The sequence below is a fragment of the Ylistrum balloti genome, unplaced genomic scaffold (assembly GCF_031769215.1).
Source record: "Ylistrum balloti isolate Yb309-2 unplaced genomic scaffold, AGI_CSIRO_Ybal_v1 Utg370406, whole genome shotgun sequence".
NCBI lineage: Eukaryota > Metazoa > Mollusca > Bivalvia > Pectinida > Pectinidae > Ylistrum > Ylistrum balloti.
In genome coordinates, this window is record NW_026782277.1 from 187,157 (window position 1) to 215,035 (window position 27,879).

Genomic DNA, 27,879 nt, shown 5'->3' on the forward strand with positions numbered 1-27,879 from the left:
TTGTCCTTCAGTCCGAGAGAAATTATGTACTTCAGCTCTATATCTATATATAGTTTGTATGGTTGTTCTACACACGAATACAGACGTTACACTAGTATATTGCTTTCGTCGTTAGATATAAATTTTGTGGTTGTCTTAGCGTGAATGATGTGTTTATATTATCATTATTGAGGGTTTAAGGAAAAGAGAAGGACTCTTATGGAAGGTACTTGTTGTTGATGTTAGAAAACATTTTTGCATTGATGCCTTAAGATGTCTTTGCTATAATTTAAATCGTTTGATATTTATTACAAATATCAATGCCATTTTACAACAGAACAAATTTATGAAGTATTTTAACAGTATAACGGAGTCAGTAAATCAAGGTTACACTCCGTAACAAGGAACATAATACTTTAACATCATATATTTCCATTAATATTTTAACAGTTCGTTGACATATAAATTCGTAAATTAAGAATACCCTTGGAAAAATAAAAATAAATTGCTACCGAAAAGTAGAAACTACAGAGCAGAATGAATGACGCTGTATTAAGGTTTTACTGTATCAAGGCCTTACTGTATAAAGAGGGGCGCTATATTAAGGTTTTACTGTATCACGAGGGACGTTGTATTAAGGTTTTACTGTTAAATGATGATGTTATATTAAGGTTGAACTGTGTCACAAGGGGCGTGATATAAAGGTTTTACCGTATCACGAGGGACGTTGTATTAAGATTTCACTGTTTAATGAGGACGCTATATTAAGGTTTTACTGTTAAATGAGGATGTTAAGGTTGAACTGTGTCACAAGGGGCGTTATATAAAGGTTTTACTCTATCACGAGAGACGTTGTATTAAGATTTTACTGAAATAGAGGGCGTTTTATTAAGGTTTTGCTATAAAACGACAGGGCTATATGTGGTAAAGACAAAATAACATCATGTTTCATTCACATGTATTATCAAAACACTACCAAACATATATATATACATTGTGTATATATATATAAACGATGTATATTCTTTTTTCTTGCCATGGAAATAGTTGTGATGACGTCATATTTTGATTGGTGTTGATAATCACAGAAAACTTACAAATAAATACAACAATAAACAAAGAAATTAGGGTTTGATATAAAACCAAACAGTGTATGTTGATATAAACAGAATACTAGTGCTAGATAAAGCTGTATTTTGAAACACTTACCTGTTGAAGGTCAACCTCGTCATTCATCACCGTAGACTGGGGACGTTTGTGTTTAAACTTATTTTGTTTGCCCTCTTCGTCCTCGTTAATTGATAGATGAGGTGATATATATTTGCTAGTTCTGTTCATCCACTTATATGGTCTTTTATCAGCTTCTTTTTCAATCTTTGTAGTAAATATTTCTGATTTCTCCACCGCAGTGAACGATGACTGACTAGCACTCTGTGATTCTCGATTCGGTTTTTTAGTAGGAAGAGGAACGCTGGAACGCACATCTGGTTCTTTTCGAGGACATAACTCAGTGTTTTCTTCATCAATTGTTTTCTTTGAACGGTGTGTAGTACTTTGTCGTGTAAGGAAAACTTTCTCTTCTTCCAGTCCATTAGAGTACCTGCCTAAGGATTTTGTAACAGACGCCGGAAAACCTGGACCCAACGACGAGGGAGTGTTAGTTTTTGGAATAGATTTTCTACTCCATGCAGATATATCACTTAATTCAAGTCTGTCGTTGATAAACATATCAGATGGTTTGCTTTTATAGCGAGACTCTTTATTTCCTTCTTCGATGAAGCGTTCTTGAAATGGACTTTGTCTCTGCTTGTTACTTTTTTTATGAAGGTTTGGTGACGTCACTCTTTTGTTTCCTTCCTTAGGTCCGCCAATTGCGTCTTCTTGAACTCGATCGACGCACCTTTTCTTTTCTGATTGATCAGCGTGTGGTTTTCCGTTCATTTCAGAGTGTAGCAGTACCGGATGCTCATACAGAGAACATTTTCCTTTAAAACGTCTAGTTGGTAACACCTCGAATTTCTCAGATTCATTCTGACCCAGTCCTGCCTTTTCAACAGATTTGTCCTGTTTTTGGATATCAAGTCTTTTGTCGGCTCTTGTCTTTAGGCATGTGGTAAAAAAATCCATTTTCGTTTTGTTTTCTGTAGCGTTGTTTTGTTCAGGAAAACCTTTCTCAACTTCCTTTCCTCCACCTTGATTACCAGACGCCGGAACACTTGGATCCAACGACAAGAGAGTTTTAGCCTTCGGCATAGATTTTCTCCTCAATACGGATACATCTCTTAATTCAAGTCGGTCGTTGATAAACCTATCAGATGGTTTGCTTTGATAGCGAGACTCTTTATTTACTTCGTCGATAGAGCGTTCTTGAAATGGACTATGTCTATGCTTGTTACTTTTTCTATGAAGGTTTGGTGACGTCACTCTTTTGTTTCCTTCCTTAGGTCCGCCAATTGCGTCTTCTTGAATTTGATCGACGCGCCTTTTCTTTTCTGATTGATCAGCGTGTGGTTTTCCGTTCATTTCAGAGTGTAGCAGTACCGGATGCTCATACAGAGAACATTTTCCTTTAAAACGTCTCGTTGGTAACACCTCGAATTTCTCAGATTCATTCTGACCCAGTCCTGCCTTTTCAACAGATTTGTCCTGTTTTTGGATATCAAGTCTTTTGTCGGCTCTTGTCTTTAGGCATGTGGTAAAAAAATCCATTTTCGTTTTGTTTTCTGTAGCGTTGTTTTGTTCAAGAAAACCTTTCTCGACTTCCTTTCCTCCACCTTGATTACCAGACGCCGGAACACCTGGATCCAACGACAAGAGAGTTTTAGCCTTCGGCATAGATTTTCTCCTCAATACGGATACATCTCTTAATTCAAGTCTGTCGTTGATAAACCTATCAGATGGTTTGCTTTGATAGCGAGACTCTTTATTTACTTCGTCGATAGAGCGTTCCTGAAATGGACTATGTCTATGCTTGTTACTTTTTCTATGAAGGTTTGGTGACGTCACTCTTTTGTTTCCTTCCTTAGGTCCGCCAATTGCGTCTTCTTGAATTTGATCGACGCGCCTTTTCTTTTCTGATTGATCAGCGTGTGGTTTTCCGTTCATTTCAGAGTGTAGTAGCACCGGATGCTCATACAGAGAACATTTTCCTTTAAAACGCATCGTTGGTAACACCTCGAATTTCTCAGATTCATTCTGACCCAGTCCTGCCTTTTCAACAGATTTGTCCTGTTTTTGGATATCAAGTCTTTTGTCGGCTCTTGTCTTTAGGCATGTGGTAAAAAATTCCATTTTCGTTTTGTTTTCTGTAGCGTTGTTTTGTTCAGGAAAACCTTTCTCAACTTCCTTTCCTCCATCTTGATTACCAGACGCCGGAACACTTGGATCCAACGACAAGAGAGTTTTAGCCTTCGGCATAGATTTTCTCCTCAATACGGATACATCTCTTAATTCAAGTCTGTCGTTGATAAACCTATCAGATGGTTTGCTTTGATAGCGAGACTCTTTATTTACTTCGTCGATAGAGCGTTCCTGAAATGGACTATGTCTATGCTTGTTACTTTTTCTATGAAGGTTTGGTGACGTCACTCTTTTGTTTCCTTCCTTAGGTCCGCCAATTGCGTCTTCTTGAATTTGATCGACGCGCCTTTTCTTTTCTGATTGATCAGCGTGTGGTTTTCCGTTCATTTCAGAGTGTAGTAGCACCGGATGCTCATACAGAGAACATTTTCCTTTAAAACGCATCGTTGGTAACACCTCGAATTTCTCAGATTCATTCTGACCCAGTCCTGCCTTTTCAACAGATTTGTCCTGTTTTTGGATATCAAGTCTTTTGTCGGCTCTTGTCTCTAGGCATGTGGTAAAAAATTCCATTTTCGTTTTGTTTTCTGTAGCGTTGTTTTGTTCAGGAAAACCTTTCTCAACTTCCTTTCCTCCATCTTGATTACCAGACGCCGGAACACTTGGATCCAACGACAAGAGAGTTTTAGCCTTCGGCATAGATTTTCTCCTCAATACGGATACATCTCTTAATTCAAGTCTGTCGTTGATAAACCTATCAGATGGTTTGCTTTTATAGCGAGACTCTCTATTTCCTTCGTCGATGGAGCGTTCTTGAAATGGACTATGTCTATGCTTGTTACTTTTTCTACGAAGGTTTGGTGACGTCACTCTTTTGTTTCCTTCCTTAGGTCCGCCAATTGCGTCTTCTGGAATTTGATCGACGCACCTTTTCTTTTCTGATTGACCAGCGTGTGGTTTTCCGTTCATTTCAGAGTGTAGCAGTACCGGATGCTCATACAGAGAACATTTTCCTTTAAAACGTCCCGTTGGTAACACCTCGAATTTCTCAGATTCATTCTGACCCAGTCCTGCCTTTTCAACAGATTTGTCCTGTTTTTGGATATCAAGTCTTTTGTCGGCTCTTGTCTCTAGGCATGTGGTAAAAAATTCCATTTTCGTTTTGTTTTCTGTAGCGTTGTTTTGTTCAGGAAAACCTTTCTCAACTTCCTTTCCTCCATCTTGATAACCAGACGCCGGAACACCTGGATCCAACGACAAGAGAGTTTTAGCCTTCGGCATAGATTTTCTCCTCAATACGGATACATCTCTTAATTCAAGTCTGTCGTTGATAAACCTATCAGATGGTTTGCTTTTATAGCGAGACTCTTTATTTACTGCGTCGATGGAGCGTTCCTGAAATGGACTATGTCTATGCTTGTTACTTTTTCTATGAAGGTTTGGTGACGTCACTCTTTTGTTTCCTTCCTTAGGTCCGCCAATTGCGTCTTCTTGAATTTGATCGACGCGCCTTTTCTTTTCTGATTGATCAGCGTGTGGTTTTCCGTTCATTTCAGAGTGTAGTAGCACCGGATGCTCATACAGAGAACATTTTCCTTTAAAACGCATCGTTGGTAACACCGAGAAATTCTTAGATAGATTCTGACCCAGTCCTGCCTTTTTAACAGATTTGTCCTGATTTTGGATATCAAGTCTTTTATCGGCTTCTCTCTGTAGGCCTGTGGTCAAAACATCTTCTATTTTCGTTGTGCTGCCAGTAGATTTGTTTTGTTCACGAAAAACTTTCTCGGCTTCCTTTCCTTCATCTTGTTTAGCAGTCGCCGGAACACCTTGACCAAACGACGAGAGAATAAAACTCGTCGGCAGAGATTTGCTCCTCCACACAGATAAATCACTTAATTCAACTGATGGGTGTTGTTTTCCCTGATTCATGTGGTTTCTCTTAATTGCCTGTTGTTTGACATTTTGTCCATTTAGTGAACAGTTTTCTTGCAGATTGTTTCGTTTTGACATCTCTACTTTCCTCCTCTCCTTCGTATGGTGAAAGTAAGCTTTCTTCACATTTTTCAATTTCTTAAGTAAAACTTTCTAGTTTCCTCAACAGATATGACTGGTTAGTTCTTTATAATGTTTATTTGACTTTGAAGTAAGACAATGAAAGGTGGAACGATCATTTGGCTCCTGTTAAATAGAAAACTGTTTTAATCATATCAAAAAATTACATGTTCAATGGCAATTATCTACTCTTAGAAACAGGGACAAGTCTATCAAAAGAAATAAAATGAATAGTTCCTATATCTTGACAATAAAATCCTATCGCTGAGATTATCATCGGATTAACAAACGTGATTAGTTAAGAGTGAAATTTGTCATTTTAGTTTTTGTTAAAAGAGTAGCTGTAATGTTGCTTACCATAGATGAATATTCCAGTTTGATACTCGTTAATTTGCCTGTTGGATCCATTGTTGTAAACCATGTTCACATTTGAGAACGTGACATTACTTACTTAGATTGACCAAGGTTTACATGGCGGGAGTCGTCGATGAAGCAAAAGACGATTACTCTTTGAACTCCTTGTCTTTCTTTCTTTTGTACATATTTTGCCATAGCTTTATAAAATTTGAGTTTTGATTATGTTGCCATGTTTGTATTTTGTGGATGTTTTTGATGGCTCGATATATAGAAATATGCTATAATACAAGACAGTGAAAAATCTTAATATTTGAGCATTGACATTTTTACCTAAAATCTACGCAATATGTCTATTGATCAAGGAAGTCCACGTGGTCGGGCCGGTGACCTTTTGACGTCTGTTCCGGGAACCGAACGCAGGACGCGATAGGCTATTGCATTAACACTGTGCCAAACGAAAACTAAGTTGAAATTCTTAATAATCGAAGAGGCTTTTTAAAACCTCAAATTTTGTCTTTAGAATTCTAGATTAGACACAGTTACTGTTTCGCGTAAGTACAAATGCAAACATACAATTAGGAGACGTTAAGAATATGACTTATAAAAACATATCCTAGCTTTTATTCATGGGCTTATGCGTTTTTATTATAATTAAGATTTTATCTCAATAACATTGACAATAAGAATTCAAACACTTACCAACGTGAAACATGTTCATGTCTTTTCTTATCAAAGTATTATACATACAATGAAAATTACGTTGTGTCAGGGAAAGTACATTCTTCCACTTTCACTTACAGTGCATTTTACCTGTTCCATATTTAGACACACGTGATATGCTTCGTCCGGTTTTTCCAGAGAAAAGTCTATATTTAACGGTGGCTTTATAGCATTTACCTGGATGTGTCATTGCTGGTTTTTTGATATTATCTCGTGACTACCAGTCATTACAATAAACAATGGAGCGTTCGACCTGAAATATTTCAGCTAGAGGTAATCGAGGTGTTAAGATTTAGAGGGAGACTTACCAAGAATTCCTCACCCATGAGGTCAATATATACATAATAATGACAGGAATTTACCATGAATTCCAATATAACGGTCCATATATATGTATTATAATGACAAAGGGACTTACCACGATTTCCAAACCCACGGTCCATAGTATGTATAATAATGACACAGAAACTTACCACAAACTCCCAGACCACGGTCAATATTTATGTATTATAACGACCAATAGATTTACCACGATTTTCCATACTTTCTAGTGAGTATTTGATGAACGAAAGTGGCTGCGTAATGACTAAATTATGTCCTGATCAATACGGAAATGCGGAAATGTTTCTGTCGGGTTGAAATACGCTTCCAATAAGTGCCCTCATATCTATGCAGAAATCACACAATCTATTGCTAGATGTATAAAGTACCCACATACTTTTCTTTAATGTTGTGATGTCATGTGCATTATATACTGTACAGATTCCATAACATAATCAAGGTGTGTACTTTCTTTACCAACAACAGCAGTTTGTTTCCTCTTGTGTCATCAATGATTGGTACAAATTTAGTGAAAGATTAAAAAAAATATTGAAAAAAGATCAAAGACATAATTTCCATGTTTTGTAGTGTAATGCCGTACATAATATGAAAAAATGACTATGAACTAAGGAGGCTACAAAACATTAAAACACAATTTAACAATATGACGAAGGAGGTTAAAGCGAAATATCACACCATGACAGGCTCTTCGTATAGCCGTATAACTGAAGGTTTTCTTGTAAAATGAAGAATCTTATTGTTAGATGTTATTTGTTTGTATAAACAGTGAACAGACAAGGTGTACAGTTGATATGAAGCCAATGCGGGTGACAGGTAACGAGAATGGCATGTGGTAGAGAGACATGAATGTTTATCTTCCACTCTGCTGTAGCTACACTGATCAGGAATAACCCATACATAAAGGCGACAAGTTCTTCTTGGTGGTATAACACGATAATTCAAATCATTATTCAAGAGAGGCATAACAAAAATGACAATTTTGCATGAACAGAATAAGGATTTCAGATAGTAATTAAATTGCATATATTAGAAAAATGTTTCTTTAAACGACTGGGACTGGAACGACACGGCTCATAAGCACTCCCACATGTCCAATAACTCTGGTCCGTTTTCACCGTCAGACAAATGAAACAAATTTTCGTCTGACAAGAACTTCGCGGACATGTCATGTGTTTACATTATTCCTCCTTGTCGTATTTAATGACGCAACTACACGCTGGGCATGCGCGAACGGAAGGGCAGTTCGGAACACCAACAAGAGCCCTCATTTGGCAGTTCTGTAACAAAGCTTGTATCTTTGGCACACCCTCCTGGCACTCTGATTTGTAGCATTCTCTTTTCTAGCATCAGCCCCGTTACATCTGACACAGTATGAAAACAAACTTCCTCTCATTTTGGAGTAGGTGTATTTAAATACACTTGTACATTTACTGAAAATGGCTTAATCACAACCTGGACACAAGAAGCTGTTGGCTTCTCTTTCTAAGAAATTCGAGAAGAGTTGGATACAGAACAAGTAATCTTCATCGTGTAAATATATCAACATCTGATCAGAGAGGAAAACAAACTCCATCAAAAAGCATTCACAACGAATGGGCATGATGTAAATATTGTGTTTAAAAAGTCATCTGAATTCTAAGCAATACAATCAGGTTAAATAAAATGTGTTGCCACTAACGACGACTGAGATGAGCCGTAATTTCCGCAATAGGCACACAATTATTTTCCAGTGTTTCTGTGTCGTGTTGGTCCCAAAGTCAATTATGGTTCTTTTTTTTTAAACATTTGAATGGCAACACAATATGACTTTTATCGTTTAGCATTTACCAAACCTTTCAAAAAACACAGTATGCAAATAATGATGGGGTACAACACGATTCGATTCAAAGGATTAGTGGTGGTTGGGAGGAGAGAGAGGACAGTCTCTTGTTAATATATCGGTACCAACTAATGATGTTCGATTGCTAGATCAAATCGATTGTCGGGTTGATATAATGTTTGATCAACTTTGATTTCACTTTTGAAAAATGTATACAAAATAGCTTCCAGCTCTATAGCGAATAGAATGAAATCTGTGTTAGATAAAGTAATTAATTGCGACCAAACTGGCTTGATTTCGGGTAGGTACATAGGTATCAATACAAGATAAATATAGGACTTAATGCATTTCACTGAAGAGAACGATATTCCTGGTATGGTACTCATGGTCGACTTCGAAAAAGCATTCGATTCTGTGTTTTGGGTTTTTATGGACAAGGTTTTACGTCTTTATGGATTTGGAAGTAGTATTATTAAATGGTTCAAAACCTTACATAATAATGTCCAATCAACCATTAATCAAAGGGGAATTTATCAACATTTTTTATATTAAGAGAGACTGCAGACAGGGGGACCCTATTGCACCTTATCTATTTCTTCTTTGTGCTGAAGTTCTAGCCACTAGATTAAGGAATATCAGTGTTGAAAATATCCCTATTTTATTGTCTCAGTATGCAGATGATACATCATTAACTCTGGACGGGTCTGAAAATTCTTTGGAGGAGTCAATTTTAGAGTTGACAGAATTTGCCAAAGTTTCTGAGTTAAAGATTAATGCAGATAAAACACAAGTGGTATGGATAGGGAGCAAAAAATAAAGTACAGACAGTTTCCTTCTAGAACTCAATTTACAGTGGGGTAGAGAAAGATTTGTTTTGTTAGGAGTAGAATTTAGTGTGAATCTGCATGAGATCCCAAAGTTCGATTTTAATAAAAATATGGAATAGGAGATCTTTTACACCTATTGGAAAAATTAGTATTATTAAATCTCTTCTCATATCCTAATTTAATCACCTGTTTATCTCTTTACCTAACCGTGATGACAAGTTTCTTAAAAAGTTGAACTCGGTTCTTTATGACTCTCTTTGGAATGGTAAGCCAGATAAGGTAAAAAGAGAGGTAATTACTCAAAATCATAAAAGAGGGGGATTAAAAATTGTTAACCTTACTACTTTCATAGAGGCATTGAAACTTACCTGGATAAGATTCTTCCGAACAACAGAGAAATGGCAAGCTATTTTAAAATCATGTATCGATACATGTGGCAACATGCGGTATTAAATATATTAAACTTTGTATAGGTAAATGCAAAAATAAATTCTAAGTGCTAAATGTTTGGTATAAAGTTCAATTGCAATATCATAACTAAGTCTTTCAGGAAAACATTAGCAAAGTCCCAATTTGATATAACAGACAAATTCTGGTAAGAGGGAAAACACTTTTCATAAGAAAGTGGCACGAATGAAACATGATTATTGTAACTGATTTGATGATAAAGCCGAACACTGGAACTTTTTTGTATTTTGAAGAATTTAATCAAAAATACAGAGTCAACACAAACTTTTTAAGTATCAGGGTCTTATCTCAGCAATAAAAAAATTGTCCCAAACAATAGTGACAGTTTTGTTGACATACATTACTCACACATCCCTACCAATTTACAAAAATTTCTTAAAAAAGGTTCAAAAATATTCTATAATATTTTAAATAATTCTGACCTCATTCCTTCTGGCACTAAAATGGAACACATTAATACAGGACATTGACCAATCATCCTGGACAAGATATTATAAAATGCCACTTCAGGTGACAAATAGTGCAAAGCTTCAGTTGTTTCAGTACAGAGTATGTCATCATATCTTGTTTACCAATTCTTTACTGTTTAAGTTCAGGTTAGTTATCTCCCCTTTCTGTGTTCTCTGTTATACTGATATTGAGATAATTACTCATCTCTTATGTGAATGCAAGAAGTTTAAAACTTACTTCAATCATTTGAATCTTTTTGAATGTTAACAAATCTGCTAATCCTTTCCCAATTAATAAAAAATCTTTCTTGTTTTCTCATTTAAAATCCCCTTCCAAGTAACCGTGTTGTGAATGAAATAGTTATAATTATCAAACAGCATATTTATAAACTGAGGTGCTTTCACAACTCACTGAATATAAATGCACTTATAAACACAATAAAAGACAATTACTCAATCCAGAAATACATTCTAAATAATAAAGGGGACAAAGAAAAACACAAATTTGACAAAGAATGGGGAAATTGGGGTAAATTAATTAATCTGTAAATATATATTATTTATCCCACTCTAACTACACAATACATTAACGAAATATACACCGTATACTTATATACTCTATTCTTTTCACTCTGTGATCTCCCTGATACAGACGAAAGATATTAAGTTCTAATATGAAAGTTTATTATGTAATTAACCAATAATTAAATGATCTTGCACCATCTGCCCCCCCTTTCTACTCTCCCCCTTTCCCACTCTATATTCTAAAGTGTAAGTGCGAGAATGTGTGTGAATACGTTTTGTGTGCGTGCATACATGTGCAGGTGTGTGTAAGTGTAGGTGTGTGTGCATGTGTAAGTGTTCGTTTGTCTACGTTACGAAATGCAAGAATGTGTGATTATATGATGATGATGATGATGATGATGATGAAGATGATGATGATGATGACGATAATGTGATCGGGTGTGCCAGGTAATTGATGTCTTGGTTCTGTGATTTCTTAAAAATGCTTTGAACAATCATATAATTATAAAAAGAAATGTTGAAGTCACAAAAAAAATAGTAAAATTAAAAAAAAAAATTAACATTGGAGTAGAAGAATTCTCACACCTATAGCCAAAATAACTGTTAAAACAACGTAACTAATCTCTCAATTAAACCATTTATTTATTGTCCTTCCTAAACCAGATGACAAATACATTAAAACAATTAATAGCCTGATACATTAATTCCTATGGAAACGAAAAACCGATAGAATTAAAAGAGAAGTGATTATCAAACGTCATAAAGAAGGAAGATTGAAAATGATTTACCTTAAAACTATCATTACTGCTTTAAAAATAACATGGGTAAGACGACTATATAAAGATACAGGTAATTATACTTTTGTAGTTGAACCTTTATTGAAGAAATTACATTTAGCTAATTGTGGTTTGGTAAAAATGAAAGAAACTATTTCAGAAGATTTTAACCGGTTTTGGAAGGATGTAATTACCGCGTGGATGAATACTATTATTGCAGAGAATATATATAATTCAAAAATCATTGAAAACCACATCTGATGTAATTCACAAATAAAAATAGGTGGTCAACCAGTTTTCAATAAGAAAGGCATCTATTCTCTTCATATCTTTCTTACAGCTTATGGTAAATTTCTTCATTTTGAGGAATTTAGAGAAAAATATAAGGTAAAGATAGACTTTCTCATATTTTATGACCTCAAATGTTCAATAAAATCTTTGTTACTGAAAACCATTTTCTTCCCTTACCACAACTCCAAATGAATCTTCCAAGTATACTTATAAAGTTAAAATTATTGTTAAAAAGTCCTTAGGGTGAGGGGTCCTAACTAGACATAAAAGTAAGCCAACAGCTCAAAAGAAATGGGAAAGACTAATCGATCTAAATGGCAGCGAGTGGGAAAAGTCTATAAAATCTCTTTTCTGTCATCTTATCCAAAATTACAATGGCTTCAATATAGAATTAATCATTGAATTTTAACCACAAACACCTTTCTGCACAGATTAACCTTGACACAATCCCCTTGTCGTAGTTTTGTTAACTTTTCCTGAGACTTAGGACCATTTACTTACTTTGTGAGAAAATTCAAAGTTGTTACGTACTTTGTCATAGATATTCAAAAGTAATAATATTTATTTTGATTTTTCAAAAGAATATTTCATTTTTAGTAATGAAAGAGATAATTTCCAAAAACTTGAACTGAAAGTAACCAAAATTAATAATCAAATAGAACTTGAAGTTGATAAATATACTTACCTCACCAAAATAAATATACATATCTAATTATAAAACATATCTACTACCTCAGCAATGCAAATGTAGAATTAGAGGGGTTGCTGGTATATTTATTTTGTTTTTAGCATATATTGGCATGCTTAGGGCCAAAGTCAATAATAATATTTAGCTGTAAAGTAGTTTTATCAATTTTAACTCAAATTTACTGATTTCATTACTTGTTTTCAATTGTAGAAGTTTAAGTTCTACAATGCTATTAAACACTGTTGGATAAAACAATAAATAACAAGCAAATTTATGGAATTTATATCTCCCGCTTTCCAAACGTATTGTAAGTAAATATTTTAGAGGTTAGAAGTAGACACCATAATGCTATGTAGAATGATATAGTTTATTAATAAACTGATAATATTTATTGGACCTCAAGTTACATCTAAATCAGATTATATTTAGGAAAGTTAGAGCACAAAAACTGACTGACCATAGAAATGAAAGGATATCTTATTAGTATGCATAGATATTTACAGATGATGCTGATAGCTGAACTCAGTCTTATGTGCCCTAATATGCATCTGCTGACCACGTTTCATCTAAATCGAATTATATTTAGGGACGTTAGAGCACGGAAATGGACCGACCAATGAAATCAAAGGATACCTCATTAGTATGCATAATAATTAAAAGATGACAATGATAGTAATACTCAGTTGTAATGACCCCAAGATGCATCTGCTGACAAATTTTCACCCAGATTGGATGATATTGCGGGAAGTTAGAACACGGAAACGAAAGTGTGATAGACAGACTGACGGATGGACAGACGGACGGACAAACCCAAATTGATATTCCCCATTTCGGTGAAAGCGAGGGATAAAAAAAAGGAAAGTATAGAGCATAAAAGAAACTATAGTATAAAGTGTACATGGTGAATGAAGACAACAGGTGTATTGTGTACATCATGTTTGTTATGTATATGTTTGCCTGTCTTGTTTTGTCTTGTAAACTTGATGGGAATCCTGGCACATCTAGGGTATATATAACAGATCACTTATGGTAATGATAATAAAAAAAGTCTGCGTTTTAGAAGAATGTCGTAAGAAGGAAAAATCACGACACCGCCTCCAAATGCGTTCCTGATTTTTCTGAATATTGTCGGAAATTCGTAAGAGAAAGATCAGAATCAGAGAATGGCGGATCAAAAACAAGTAATCGAAGAGTAGTTTGTTGTTGATAGAGCAGTGAGATCAAATCGATATCTTAATGTGTGATGGTGAAGATGAATGAAAACATGCCTATTTTATTAACAGAAATTACCATGGCAATCGTTCTGTCGGGAACCTATACACATCACATGATCAACCACACAAGTCAAACATGTGGAGACCTACTCTTTTCCAGACGTCATCTTTGGGAGAATGTGCCCTACTATGCCTCAAATGGTTTGCTACATGTTTGAATTCTCTGAGGTGACTAAGGATTGTGACGTCTATACCGGAATCGCCACTGTCAACACTTTACCGTGTATAAAGGTAAAACAAGTGAGTAATGTATGTTATGTAGATCATCTTACCACTAAATGGTAGGTACTATTCATCTCCAAATGTGTCAATTAATCATTCAAATTGACAGCACACAGATAAATTTAACCTTAAACACGTTTTGATTAGTTGACACTGTGAACTGTGACCGTAAATCCTTATCAACATCACTATGCGGAACGCATGAACACAGACTGCAGTGAACAAGAAGATGGGAGATTACTTGTGCTGACCTCACCAACAAAGATTGACGAAGCATCGAAATATTTAACAAGTATGCAATAAGTCGATAGAAAATATACGAAATCAGATATGAAAAATATTTCGTTAACTTTTCCCTTAAGAACCTTAGGTCATATGGAGATAGGTACCCAAATGGATCTTAATGAAACAAAGAGCAGACATCATTTCTCATATACACATAACCTAGTGACATCGATACTTGAATTAATATCGTACTCATATCTAAATCCTAAAGTCCCGTCAACAATATTTAATCATAACTTTGCATGGTGCGCGAACATCACCGTTTGAGCATATTCCGAAAAATAGAATTAAAAAATAAAAATTATTCTCGACCTCTTCGGCTGTTAAGCTAATCGATATACCATCACTGACAGAGTGAAAACGAAGGTAGTAAATCTGGGAGGTCATAGGTCATGTATCTATTTAGTCGTAAACTATTGTGCAAATGACGAACTAAGAGTTTTAATAATCTGCATCAGCGCGGTAGTTATCTCTTATTCTTTTCTGTTCTTTTCCGACAGTCATGCTCATAAAAATATTTAATACACAGTATATTTACGGTTAACAGACTACAGTGTGATTTACTTTTCCCTTGTGCACCTGTATAAAAGTGGGGATTCATGTCCGATCAAATATTTAGACGATAGTTGCCATTTTACAGAGATACGGCTGACCTATCACACTCGGTCATTCGGAACGAAGTCAGGAAATGTTAAGCCGAAACTAGGTGACGCCTGAATGTTCGACTTTAGAAGGGATTTACTACCAAATATATTCAACACAAACACAGTATTCGACTCAACAGTGTTCGAATTATCAATTATTAATTTACTAAATCGAAGAAGAGGAAACATCTTGACCAAACAAAACATTCGACTCATCCGATTTATTTTAAATTTGACACTAGTGAGGTTAAATGTTTATATTTAATGTTAATTGTTGTAAGAGTTTTTCTATCAAGTTAGTGCTTCATTATCCTTGAAATATCAATTCTTCTATATGAGTTTTCATTTATATAATTGATATAATCATTCTATTGTCATCATCACTAAAAGTAAGACCAAGATGTTTATCAATAATTACAACTTTAAGTGGTTCATTTTATTTATTGATGATTGTAAAAATAATAATAAAAAAATGAATCCGATTTATATTCCATATCTTCGCCCAATGTTCAATATAAGATAAATCAACAATCAGGTTATGAGCCAATTCAATAGGGGTATCATCAGTTACCTTAGTTTCCTATCAATTGAAAACTTTTTTTAACCATATCATTAAATCCATGTGATAGAATATTGTTGTAACTTATATAAAAGTCATTTATGTTATACCTTGTGAAATGCTTTGCTAATGCCAGAAGAAGTAAATATGAAATCTTTATACTGGTGAAATCATTGTACCGTTGTGTTATGAACAGACAGGACTTGATTAACATTAAAATCTGAAGGCATGAGTCCTTATAGAGGTTGAGTAATAATATAATGACTTATGAGATAATTGTACAAGTAGTTAAACATATATATTTTCAGTCACCTAGCTAAATTAGGAAATGATATATATGGGTCAAGGGTTAGATACATCATTCATCAAATCGTTTTTGTTATGTATCGGACTTGTATTGAGAATATTGGCATTTTTTTCGAACTAAGAGGAATACCTTACCTTGTAATGTGTTGTCAAAGAGTCAAGTGAGAGGTAGAGTGAAAGAGAGTTCAACTTTTCTGTTGATTATTTCAGGTACATTACAATTAGGCCAAGCTGTTTATTTCCATTCATTAATAAAAGTTGACATCTAACATCTCACTATGATATTGTTATATTTTCTGTAGAATAAGAAAGATTTTAATTGATATAAGAAACAGGGTCAAAGTCTTCAGAATAGGTAGGTATAGAGTAACAGTAATCCTTAAGGAATATGGTTTGATAAAGTGGCTGTTGGAATAAATAATCTTCATGTTCAAGAGGAGGATTATGTATGTAGGTTTAAAAAAGTAAAAATGTTAAAGAACAGGCCGAATACATCCTGTCTGGTTCATTAGTGATATGAATACTTGTGAGCGGCGAAAAATCAAGGAGAAATACTATTACTATCTAACTATACTCATCTGTATTCTAGGTATTGAGGAAAGAGGTAATGATCTAGATACTTGTATAGGTTAACAAAGATAATACCTAACTATTAAAGGACATTTAGTGTTTTTCAAAGGAAAAACGTACCTATCAAAGGAAATACCTACCTATGAAAGGAAATTACTATCTATCAGCAGAATTCTGAACCCGTAAATCGATTAAAAATGACTAAAGAAAACTTATTTACTCAGTGACTTCCAAAAAAATACAATGATATTAAGTAATCTGGAAAATAAGTTTGTCTTACAAAATGTTATCTGCTATTTTCTTTCCTGAATGTGATGTATGTTCTTTACCTGTTTTACTGACCAGTTTTATAGATTGTTCAACCTTTGGAGCTTGACATGCCCCCGCCTTTAGTAAGGAGATGTAACGAGGCACCGTCATCACAATTGTCTGATTGATAATTAGTCTATAAACGATATAACATGGGATCCTGATTACAACCAATAAAAGTCGTTGTTGAGAAGTAGAAAATACCGCAGGCTGGAGTCATTAAGATGATATCCTTTTACACATTTTGCTGTACTTGGGATCTCAAACATTGGATGGATGCATAATATAGTTCAATAAAGATCTGGTAAGTAAACATAACTCATTTTAAGGAGACATGTTTACTTGATTACATTAAGTTTTAGATCGATATCTAGATCACACGTGATCTGTTTGTTATTAAATATCTAGATCACACGTAATCTGTCATGTTTACTGGAAAAAAAGTTGAGTGACGGATTTCAAGAATAGTTTAAGGGACATTAATTAATACAGTTTCAATGACCGATCTTTCATTTCTATAATAGGAATACAACGATAACCTAACAAATGCAAAAACAAATTAAAAAATTAAATGCGCTGTGGGCATTTTGAAATATTTACGGTATGAAATGGAATATGGAGAGATATGTGTATGATGTAAATCAATGGATTTGTATTGCTAGTTGATGCTGAAAACTAAGTATTCAATATTTCAGTTAATAACCAGAATATAGCAATATTATGGATTACGGAAATATTTTCGGATATCGAAATATTATGTCTACAGAAGTAATATAACATAAAAAATAAATTAAATGAGTTAATGCCCTTGGGCTGTTACAGAAGTGTTTTTTAAGGAAAGAAAAATAATATGACCCTCATTAGCCAGTCATTTATCTTATCCATACTTTCATGTTTTGTCAAAATGATAAGACAGGATGCTTAAGACATTTTCGAAGCTTGTACTTGAAGTTTTAAAACAACTTCGAATAAATGTTTTGAACTATTCAGATCAAAGTAAATTAAGATAGCATCCCTGTCTGCCAGCCTTTTAAACCATAAAATCAATTAGTATCAAGGATACCAAAGATTATACAAAAAAAAATTGCTTTCTCATTATCCGCCACAATAATACTGTTAAAGATTGTTTTTTTGTCTTACTGATCATGTATATAATGTTTTTTGGTGGAAACCACATCGAGGGTAATGAGGAATAATTTGTTATATACTTTAGCGTTAATTGACACTGGAAGGGGGACTGTGCTGACAGACTAGCATGGCTAATGACTTAGCCGGGGAGTTTGACCTGATATCAATGGGGCAGTCGCGGCTTTAGAGTTATTCCCATATACAACTATTAATTATGGATGTGTAGGGGATGTCTTCTCGGGGCACGGGGTGAGAGTGGAGTTCCTCTCTGTGTGTGACTGTCTTCGGATACTTAGCTGAGGTCTATTAGAGAAGGGTTCGAACTCTGTAGAGAACAGACGTGTGTGTGACTGTCTCCGGATACTTAGCTGAGGTCTATTAGAGAAGGGTTTCTCAGCTGGTGATCTGGACTAATATAGTTTGTGTTTTATAAAGTGTAAATAAGCCTGTTAATAATAGTATTGGTATTGTGATGTATTTTCACTGGCTCTGCAGATATATATCCACCCGGTCACTTTACAATATTAAAATATTTACCGTGACGCCCGACAAATAGTGGTGATATTTTAAACAGTACTTTAGTCTGTTGAATTCAAAGTTCCTATAGCCTCCTTGGCTGCCCTTCGTGTGAATGTTTTGTCGTTTATAAAACGGGAAATATGTCACGTCAACGTCCTCAGCATTCTTCAGCTTGCCTGATGTATTATCGACCATCCAACCGAGATTATAGGCCTGCTTAATCCTTAGACTTTATAAAGGAAACTACTTTGTGCTTATCAGTTTATTTGATTGTTGCATTTCTTTCATTCATAATTGTTTTTTGTTTTTCATATTTTCCCATCGAATTTATGTTTTAATAAGTTCCCGTTAACATATCGGCACTTTCTTCATTCCCACACATAACAACTATCCTTTTCCAAAATATGATATCTTACAAACAAATTAGTAATAAAAAAAAACATTTTTGATGTTTCGGAAAAAAACTTGATTCAATAAAATATGTAATTTAATATTTTGATCTAACTATATATACTCACATATATTCCATTATGGTAGAATTGACATAAACAATTTTTTCAAGTGTACATAATTTCAAAAGATACGTGGCAAAGGTTTGTTTGATTATGTTGAGATCGATATTCCCATTGGCGTATAACGCGTATAGCACACTTGATGATAAATGGATTTTTGATTGGGATATCACACAGTGTTAACCAGGAGAGAGAGAGAGAGATACAGAGAGAGAGGGGGGAAGAAACAGAGACAGAGAGAGAGAGAGAGAATGGGGAAGAGAGAGAGGAAGAGAGATACAGAGTGAGCGGGGGAAAGAAACAGAGACATAGAGTAGAGACAGACAGACAGACAGACAGAGGGAAAGAGAGAGAGATGAAGAGAGAGGGGGTAGAGACAGAGAGAAAGAGAGAGGAAGAGAGAGAGCCCATTATTTCTCACTACCGGATACGTTGCCGAAAAATAACGGTACATTAAAGGAAACTCCGCTAAAATGTACCATATTATACAACTGGCAACCGTAAACAATAAATGTGTCATCTGTTGGCATCCAAGACAAGGGAAGCTATGGTTTGTTTTTGCCCCCTAACTTAGAATACATAATGTCATTGAGACGTAAACACATATCGTGAATAAAAATCACGTGATTTTCAATGTGTTCCATATCTATTAGGTAATTGTATCCTTTTGAAATTGATTGTTTAATTACATTGGCTTAAGAGTAATCGAATTTCGCAAATTTTAATTTGAATACCTACATTTTATTGTTTTACAACATTAATTGTTTTGTGTCTAAAATTGAATGCTATCAAGTCAATAACATCCTGCTTTGTTGGTGTTTAGTTGGTAAACACCCACATCGACAAAGTTATAGATAATGTAATTACATCAATACTATGTACGTAAACTATCAAGAGATGAATCGCTAAAGTCATAATACAAAATCGATATCTTAATGAACTTGTGTTTTGAAGATAAATGAATGTAGTGCTCTGTAATAACAGAAATTATCATGACAATTGTTCTGTCGGAAGCCTGGACACATTACATGGTCTACAAGTCAAACATAAGGAAATTGTTATTTTCGGAAACAACATCCTCCTAGAGAGCATGTGCCCTCCTTTGCCTCCGAGGTGACGAATAACTGTAATGTGTTCGGGAAATCGCCACGTTCAACATTTTACCGTCTCTGTTGTGTATATGGAAATCGGCTTTTGATAGTGTTATCATACTGCAACGTCATTAACCTGATGGGTTGAACATTCACAGGCGATAACCAAGGAAACACAAACTGACCAAATAGTATATACCCAACAGTACCTTAACAATACAAGGTCAAAGATGTTTGTCTGGTTCTGATAATACAAACATATTTGAGTGTGACGTGTCGATGACTACATGATCATCCACCAGATTTTTTGTAATGCCTTTGTCCATGGCTACGATTACGTCTAGTTTGAATAGTGAATCAAGCTAAAACATTAGTGTTACTGCATTCAGGACTGAACTGTAGCAAAATGGCGCAGCAGAGCCAAAGCGTCTAATATAGTGTTCCTCACGTTGTCAACGGCACTCTGTGCTCGGTGTTAGGTCATATTTTTTTACAAAGTATGGACACTCATCGACAGTACAGAATGGTCCGGGAGGTTGAAATGTTGATACAAATATTGATGCTCTCCATGTTTTACTGCTGAATGACCGTTCATACGTTGTATTAAGTATCCCTTCCTATACCAACATATATTAAACCACACCGAGCATACTCAATACCATAGATAACATTGTTATCTGGTAATATAAACTTTACTGGTCAAAGAACTATTGTATCCATTTTCAGTAGTAATCAAAACGGCTTCAACGGCACATTGCCCCTTAAATTGTGTTATGTCTCTCGTGTGTTACAGGTATCAGCAGACTGTATTTCTTCATCGGACTGACGGATTGGGTGATAGAAGGAAAATTGGACTGGATTAATGGAACTCCACTTGATATTCAAATGTGGCCAAAGTAATCATGAATGACTTCAATTGAAATTATTCTAACGACAAGCAGATTGTGCTCGATCTTGTATTGCTTATTTGTAATGCATTTCATTTTTATTATTATTACTTTTGTTAAAAATGCAAACGACGACGTATCGCGTAACTCACGCTGAATTATCATCCGTTACAGAGGAAAAAATAAAATGTACTTGTAGTTCCAGACCAGTGATCATATTGTGTTGGTATTACGTAGATAATGGCACGAGTCATGTGTGATAGAATTTCGGCTGCTGATACAATAAAAGAAATATGAGAGGCTGGTGTAAGTTACAGAAAGCAGTCTGCTCTCATCAAGACCCCATATCAAATTACATTTATAATGTATGATGTTTATCCAAACGCATTTGAGGCAATCGAATAAAAAATTACGATGTCATCGTTTAAATGCTGTTTTAGATATTTTTGATATTTTAGGACGTCCATCTATCGTTACTTTGAGTTAAAATTTTGTTGTAGACAATATACATGTATGTGAATTGGTAATGTCGTAAAATAAGTTTTTAATTTCGATGTTGACTAACTTTTACTGAAATAGGTTAAATTAAATAAATGTAAAACAAATATAACGCAGCTTTCAACATCAAATTACATGAGGCTGACAATTAATATTTCAAGTATTTCAACATTTGAAAATCTGAATGAAATTATACACAATATACAGACTTTTGTTATGAATTCTTATTCAACATTTTTCCAAAGTGCTCTTAGAAAATTCTAAATCGATTTGAACTTTAACAAAGATGGTAGAATTACGACTAATGACACAATGCAATATGTATGAGAGGTTGGTTTGTTACAGAAAGTAGTCTGCTCGCATCATGTCCCCAATATCAATACGTACGTATAACCTATGAAGTGTGTCCAAGCGCAGTCGAGTCTAACGACTTCTTAATGGTTACATAATTACTAAAACATTAGACCCTCACTGCAACAAATAGAAAGCCATTGTCGAGAAGTGGAAACTACCACTGGCTGTATTTTTGTAAGTAGAACTGACTCATTTCAAAGATACATTCATCATTGTTAAGAAGTGGAACCTCCGCAGGGATCATGCATATTTATATATTTTGTAAACTTCAATTTGAAACCTTTCAGTTTTTCACAAAATACATTTTTTTAAAATCTAAAATGGTAGACAAATGCAAATTCAGAACATCCTGGTTTGTTAGTGCTTAGCAGTTAAACGCTGTCATCGAACAAATTCTAGGTTATGTAGTTCTATTTATATGGGAATATGGCAGGATTTACTTTTAATATAATTTGAATTGTATTGTTTACGTAATTGTTAAATCTTGTTTATTAGTTTACGTCTATACTGTATCTTGTTCATTAGTCTCGTGTATACTTAAGTGGTTAGTCTCATTATTATATTTTTATATAATGTCATGTGGCCATTGGTCAGCTGAATTTTGTCTTACCTCACAGTCTTATGTCGTATTTTATTGGTTCTTTTGATTTCGCGGTTTTTTGTAAGTTGTGGTCATTGTTTGACTGATCGACAGATGGATCGGACATTTCAGTAACAGCGATCGTGAAATACCTGCGAACCAGTAAAATAAGCAATATTTATTTTAATATCCGCCACACTCTTTATTTGAACTTTGGCTTAACTAATCTGTAACAGGTACAACTATGTACGTCGTGTAAAGATAAGATAAAGTCGACATCTTAATGAATTGTGTGATAAAAATTAATGGAAATATTTCTGTGTTATTCACAGAAATTACCATGACAACCTTTATGTCGGAAACCTGGACACATCACGTGATCAACCAAACAAGTCAAACATGTGGATATTTGCTCTTTTCGGAAGCAACGTCCTCCTGGACACAATGTGCCCTACTTTGCCTCCTTCAAATGGTTTGCTACATGTTTGAATTCTCCGAGGTGACTAATGATTGTGCCGTGTACACCGGAATCGCCACTCTCAGCACTTTACCGTCTCAGTTTTCTGTACCACGTGTGGTGTATAAAGGTAAAACAAGTAAGTAATGTATGTTATTTAGATCATCTTACCACTAAATGGTCGATACTATTCATCTCCCAATATATGAATGAATCATTCCAACTTACAAAACACAGATGAATTTAAGCTTAAACACGTTTTGATTAGTTGACACGGTTTAACAGACGAAGCATTGTTATATACCCTACAATCTTACGATAAATAGTCTCTTGCCAAAGTAAGGTCAAAATATGAACTGTTTGTAACATCCAAAATGACAAGGCTAAACCCAACAAATAAAGATTAGTACCGGTATAAGGAGAATGAACATTATTTTCAATGCGTAAATCCCTATCAAAGCACTTGTATGTCGAGGACGTTACATATATGTATATGTTATAACTGTCTGATAAACCAACACCAAGATAACAGGCAGTAAAATCATTTAAATGGTCCTGTAATCTTTACCTATTGGTTCCATAGGATATTGAATGTCGAGATGGTGTATACTCAAATCTTATAATGCTGTTGCAGATTGTCAACGTTCAGGATACACGTTCTTCGAAGACGGGAATCTTTGCATCAATGTAGTAGAGAAAAAAATGATTTGGGATAAGGCCAACCAGACATGTGAACAGGAAGATGGGAGGTTACTCGTGCTGACCTCGCCAACAAAGATTAACGGAGCATTCAAATATTTTAATAGTATGCATTAAGTCGATAGTAAAAATACGAAACCAAAAATGGATAACATTTTCTTAACTGTTCCCTTTAGAACCTTTGGGAACTTGATAAAAGTCAGAGAAGTTTGGATCAATAAAGGCACAACTTCAGTAGGAACAATCATTGAATTTTAACCTTAAATCTAAATTCTGCCGATTTCAATTTCTGTTTTTCGAATTTCCAATTATTTGAAATTGCAGATGGTAGACACTGTTGGTGAAGATTTTGTCATGTTTAAAAGGTCATAATTTCATTTTAACATGGGCTTCTTGTGAAGATTTTGTCATGGTTTAAAGGACCTTATTTCATTTCAACTTTGTCTGTGAAGTTTTCAGCTGTAGAAGTTGTTACAAATACAACATATGATATAATTATAATAGATGAAAAATATTTTTCTCTCGTAGTTTACAACAAAGTCCTGATGCAACAACAAAGTCAAAGGTTCGGTATTTTGTCCAAGAGGTAACATGCTTGAAGGAAGTATAGTTATATAATTTCACACAGGACAGGATTGATTGTTTTGAGGTTATCAAATTGTTAATCCTTAATCTCGATGACTATGTTTTTCGTATAACGGGTATCAACACCGAGAAGTTATACATTGGCCTGACGGATGCTGTGATGGAAAGACAATGGAAATGGATTGATGGTACTTCCTTTGAGACACAAATGTGGTCAGAAGCAGTTTTCAATAACTTCGATGCGAATCATCCTAGCATGCGCAGTGCAGACTGTGCAGTACTCGGTGTGTCTCAAAAATGTTTGATGTATATTGCAATAATCCTCGCAAATTTATTTGCGAGAGACCTCAGCTTGTGTAGATTACAATGGAAATTTCTCCATGTATCACTGGAACAGGGAAATCAATATGGCAGATGTTTGTGAAATATTCGAGATATCGGTCATAACTTATTTCAGCATACCATACCACTGTCATCATACCTGTCGCCTACAAAACAGTAATGAAAAGTGCAGTATGCTTCAAATTAAACAGGTGATTTTAATGACTTTACATCATTAGTCATTCAATTTATGGATGTAGAACATGAGCTTTAGTGTTAGTGATGGAGTAGTCTTTGATAAACCATAATGATTCTATTGTTTTAATGTTTTTTTTTAGATATCTTGCGTATTTTAGGACGTATGTTTTTTATCGTTTGTTTCTGATCGTTATTTTGATTTAAAAGTCTGTACACACATCATCTGTACAGAATTTGTTGCTTCCATACCAAATTAAATATTGAAATAAAGAACTGATTTTGATCTTTATCCACACTATATGCCGACGATTTGGAAAAGTAATACACAGATACAGTAACATGTTATGAATTTACATTTAAAATCAATACGTTCTGCTCTTAGAAAATTCTAAATCTGTTTGAACTGTAAATAAAATCCGAGGGAACACAGAAGTGTCCTATTTTCATCGAGATCATGTAGATGTGGCTTAATAACTTCTTTAAGACTTGGTTTTTAATAATTTATAATTTTAGGCATAATCAATAATTTATGTTGCTTTTTGCTTGATTCCAGATAGATTCCTCTGTAAAATCATTGTATTATGTTAGCAGCGTCAAATTGTAATGATTCCAATATTTTTTACAATATAATGAACAATTGTTCCATACGATAACAGTATATTCAAGTAAATGTGTTACAGTAAAACACGGATATGTCAAAGCCGACCGAACCACATTAAATTTTCGACTGATCCGAAGGTTCGACATCGCCGTGTTTCCATTAATTCTATGCATGGAGACACTGTGTTTGGAAGATTGACAATTTTTTGTTGTTGTTTACCGGATACGTGTTTCATAGCATTGCGTGACAGTAATGAATGAGTAATAAATTGATAGAACATGTCATATATGTTTGTACAATAACAATATTTTTATTTGAATAAATAGTTATAAGTACGAACAGGAAACAAAAGACGTGGAACACTCGTCATAGCAGCACACGTTTGAATATTCATCAATTCTCATATACAGAAAACCTAGTGACATCGATACCTGAAGATTGACCACAAATACGTATTCCACTCAACAGTGTTCGAGTTATGTATTATCAAATTACTTACTTGAAGAAGAGGGAAAATCTTGACCGAACAAAACATTCGACTCATCCGATGTATTTTAGATTGAAGCGAGCGTGTTATACACTAATGAGTTTTACTGTTTATATTTAATGTAAATTGTTGTAAGAGTTTTTATGTCAAGTTAATATTTCATTATTCTTGAAATATCAATTATCTTATATGCTTTTTGATAGATGGAATTGATATAATAATTCTATTCGCATCAGCACTAAAAGTTTATCAATATTTACAACTGTAAGTGGTTCATTATCAATATGTATCTATATATTTTGATGACTGTATTTATGGTTTTTGGAAAAAAAATGTATCTGTTTTATTTGAATTCCGTTTTATATTCTGCCTCTTCGCCAAATGTTATCAGTTTATTTATTAAATATTAGATAAATCAACCATCAGGTTATGAGCCAATTCAATAGGGTTATTATCATCAGTTACCTTAACTTCCTATCAATAAGAATATATATAATTATATATATATATTCAAATATAAAAGTTGAATTTTCTGTGTCCGGTGAAATATGTTAGAATAACTTAAAACAATTAAGATGTGTAACAAAATGTGGAGACCAATATATAGTGGAAGGAGAAACACACCACTTCAGAGGAATAGAATTCTAAGCGAATGCGAACATGTAATGCTCATCTAAAAACCTAATATACTGTATATATACCGGTTGCGACGAATATTGCATCGGACAAACTGGTACAACACTACGGGCACGCGTACGAGTCCATAAAAAGCACACCAAATATCCAGAATACAGAAAAAATAAAGTGAACCAAGTTAACATCGAGACATTTTCGGAAAGAAAACATTTAAAATCTTTACTTTCTACAAATTCTATTCGGAGAATCCCATTGAAAAAAAAAGAAAAGGAAATGTATTTTATTAGAACTATAAATCCAAACTAAACAGTATTGTTTAAGAATCATATAAAGTACGTAATGATCTCCTGTTCAATTATGACGTCACATAATCACTCTTGTTATTACGTCACAGACATATTATTCATCATGAAGATTCTGGAATGAAAGCGCTAATGCTTAATTCGATGTGTTGTTTTAAGTTATTCTAATATATATTATTTTTCTTTGGGACTGTTTGGAAATGATCGTTCTCTCCAAAACGCCACACACCTATGCAATTCGACGTTATATTAAGGTTTTAAGGTATAACGATGGGGCGTTATATTAAGGTTTTAAGAGGTTTTACTGTATAACGATGGGGCGTTTGATTATATATCACTTAATTAAAGTCAACCATTGAAACATCTATCACATTGTTTGCTTTTACACCGAGACTGTTTTACTTCCTTCATCGATGGAGCGTTCTTGAAATTGACCATGTCTATGTTTGGTACTTTTTCTATGAAGGTTTGATGACATCATTGGTTTGTTACTTTTTCGAGGTATATGAATGCCAGTTGTATCTACTTGAATTGGGTCAACACGTATTTTCCTTTCTGTTTGGTCAGATTTCTCCTGTTTCTCAATATCAAGTCTGTCATCGGCTTCTGTCTCCATGCATGTAGTAACAATCATTTGACCGAAACGATGACGTCTGACTAGTTTTCTGTGGCATTCAACTTGTTTTTGACTCATTTACAAGATCATATTTTTCTGTCCTGCATCAGGCACTGTTTCAAATGAGCCAGGCGAAACATTTACTCATGGCAAGAGAACCTTCTGATCAACTCTTATGGTAGAAAGTACGTTAGACGATTTTATAACGGACCCCGAATTATCTTAATCAAAATTAGCTGCAGATTCTGGACCCTGACTGACGTTTATTTTGGTAACAGATTTGTCATTTGTTTAGACCTATCACTGGTTGATGTCGAAGAAATATTAGTCAGGATCGGGACACTCCTTAGAAGGGCTACGATTCTCTTCAACAAATTCTGGGTGATGTCAATATTGAATTGATGAAGATATATGATTTTGTTCTCCAGTGATTTGACCGATATGTGTTGTTTTTTCTTGAATCATGTGGTTTCTCTTTTGTCTTAACTAAGTGTTGTTGGACATTTTGTTTATTTAGTGAACATATTTTTCACATTTCTTAATTCCTTAAGTAAAATTTTCTAGGTTCCTCAACATAAATGACTGTTATTTGTAATGATTATTTGGCTTCGAAGTAAGACAATGAAAGGTGAAACGAACATTT

General features: G+C 34.4%; 1 protein-coding gene across 1 annotated transcript; it reads left to right on the forward strand.

The window, feature by feature from the left end:
- The first annotated feature begins 22,815 nt into the window (after positions 1 to 22,815).
- LOC132554451 (asialoglycoprotein receptor 2-like) lies at positions 22,816 to 24,435 on the forward strand. Its single transcript, XM_060218768.1, is given in 5 exon segments — positions 22,816 to 22,930; positions 23,426 to 23,596; positions 24,019 to 24,076; positions 24,244 to 24,361; positions 24,364 to 24,435. Coding segments are annotated over 5 exon segments (534 nt in total).
- Positions 24,436 to 27,879: the final 3,444 nt, after the last annotated feature.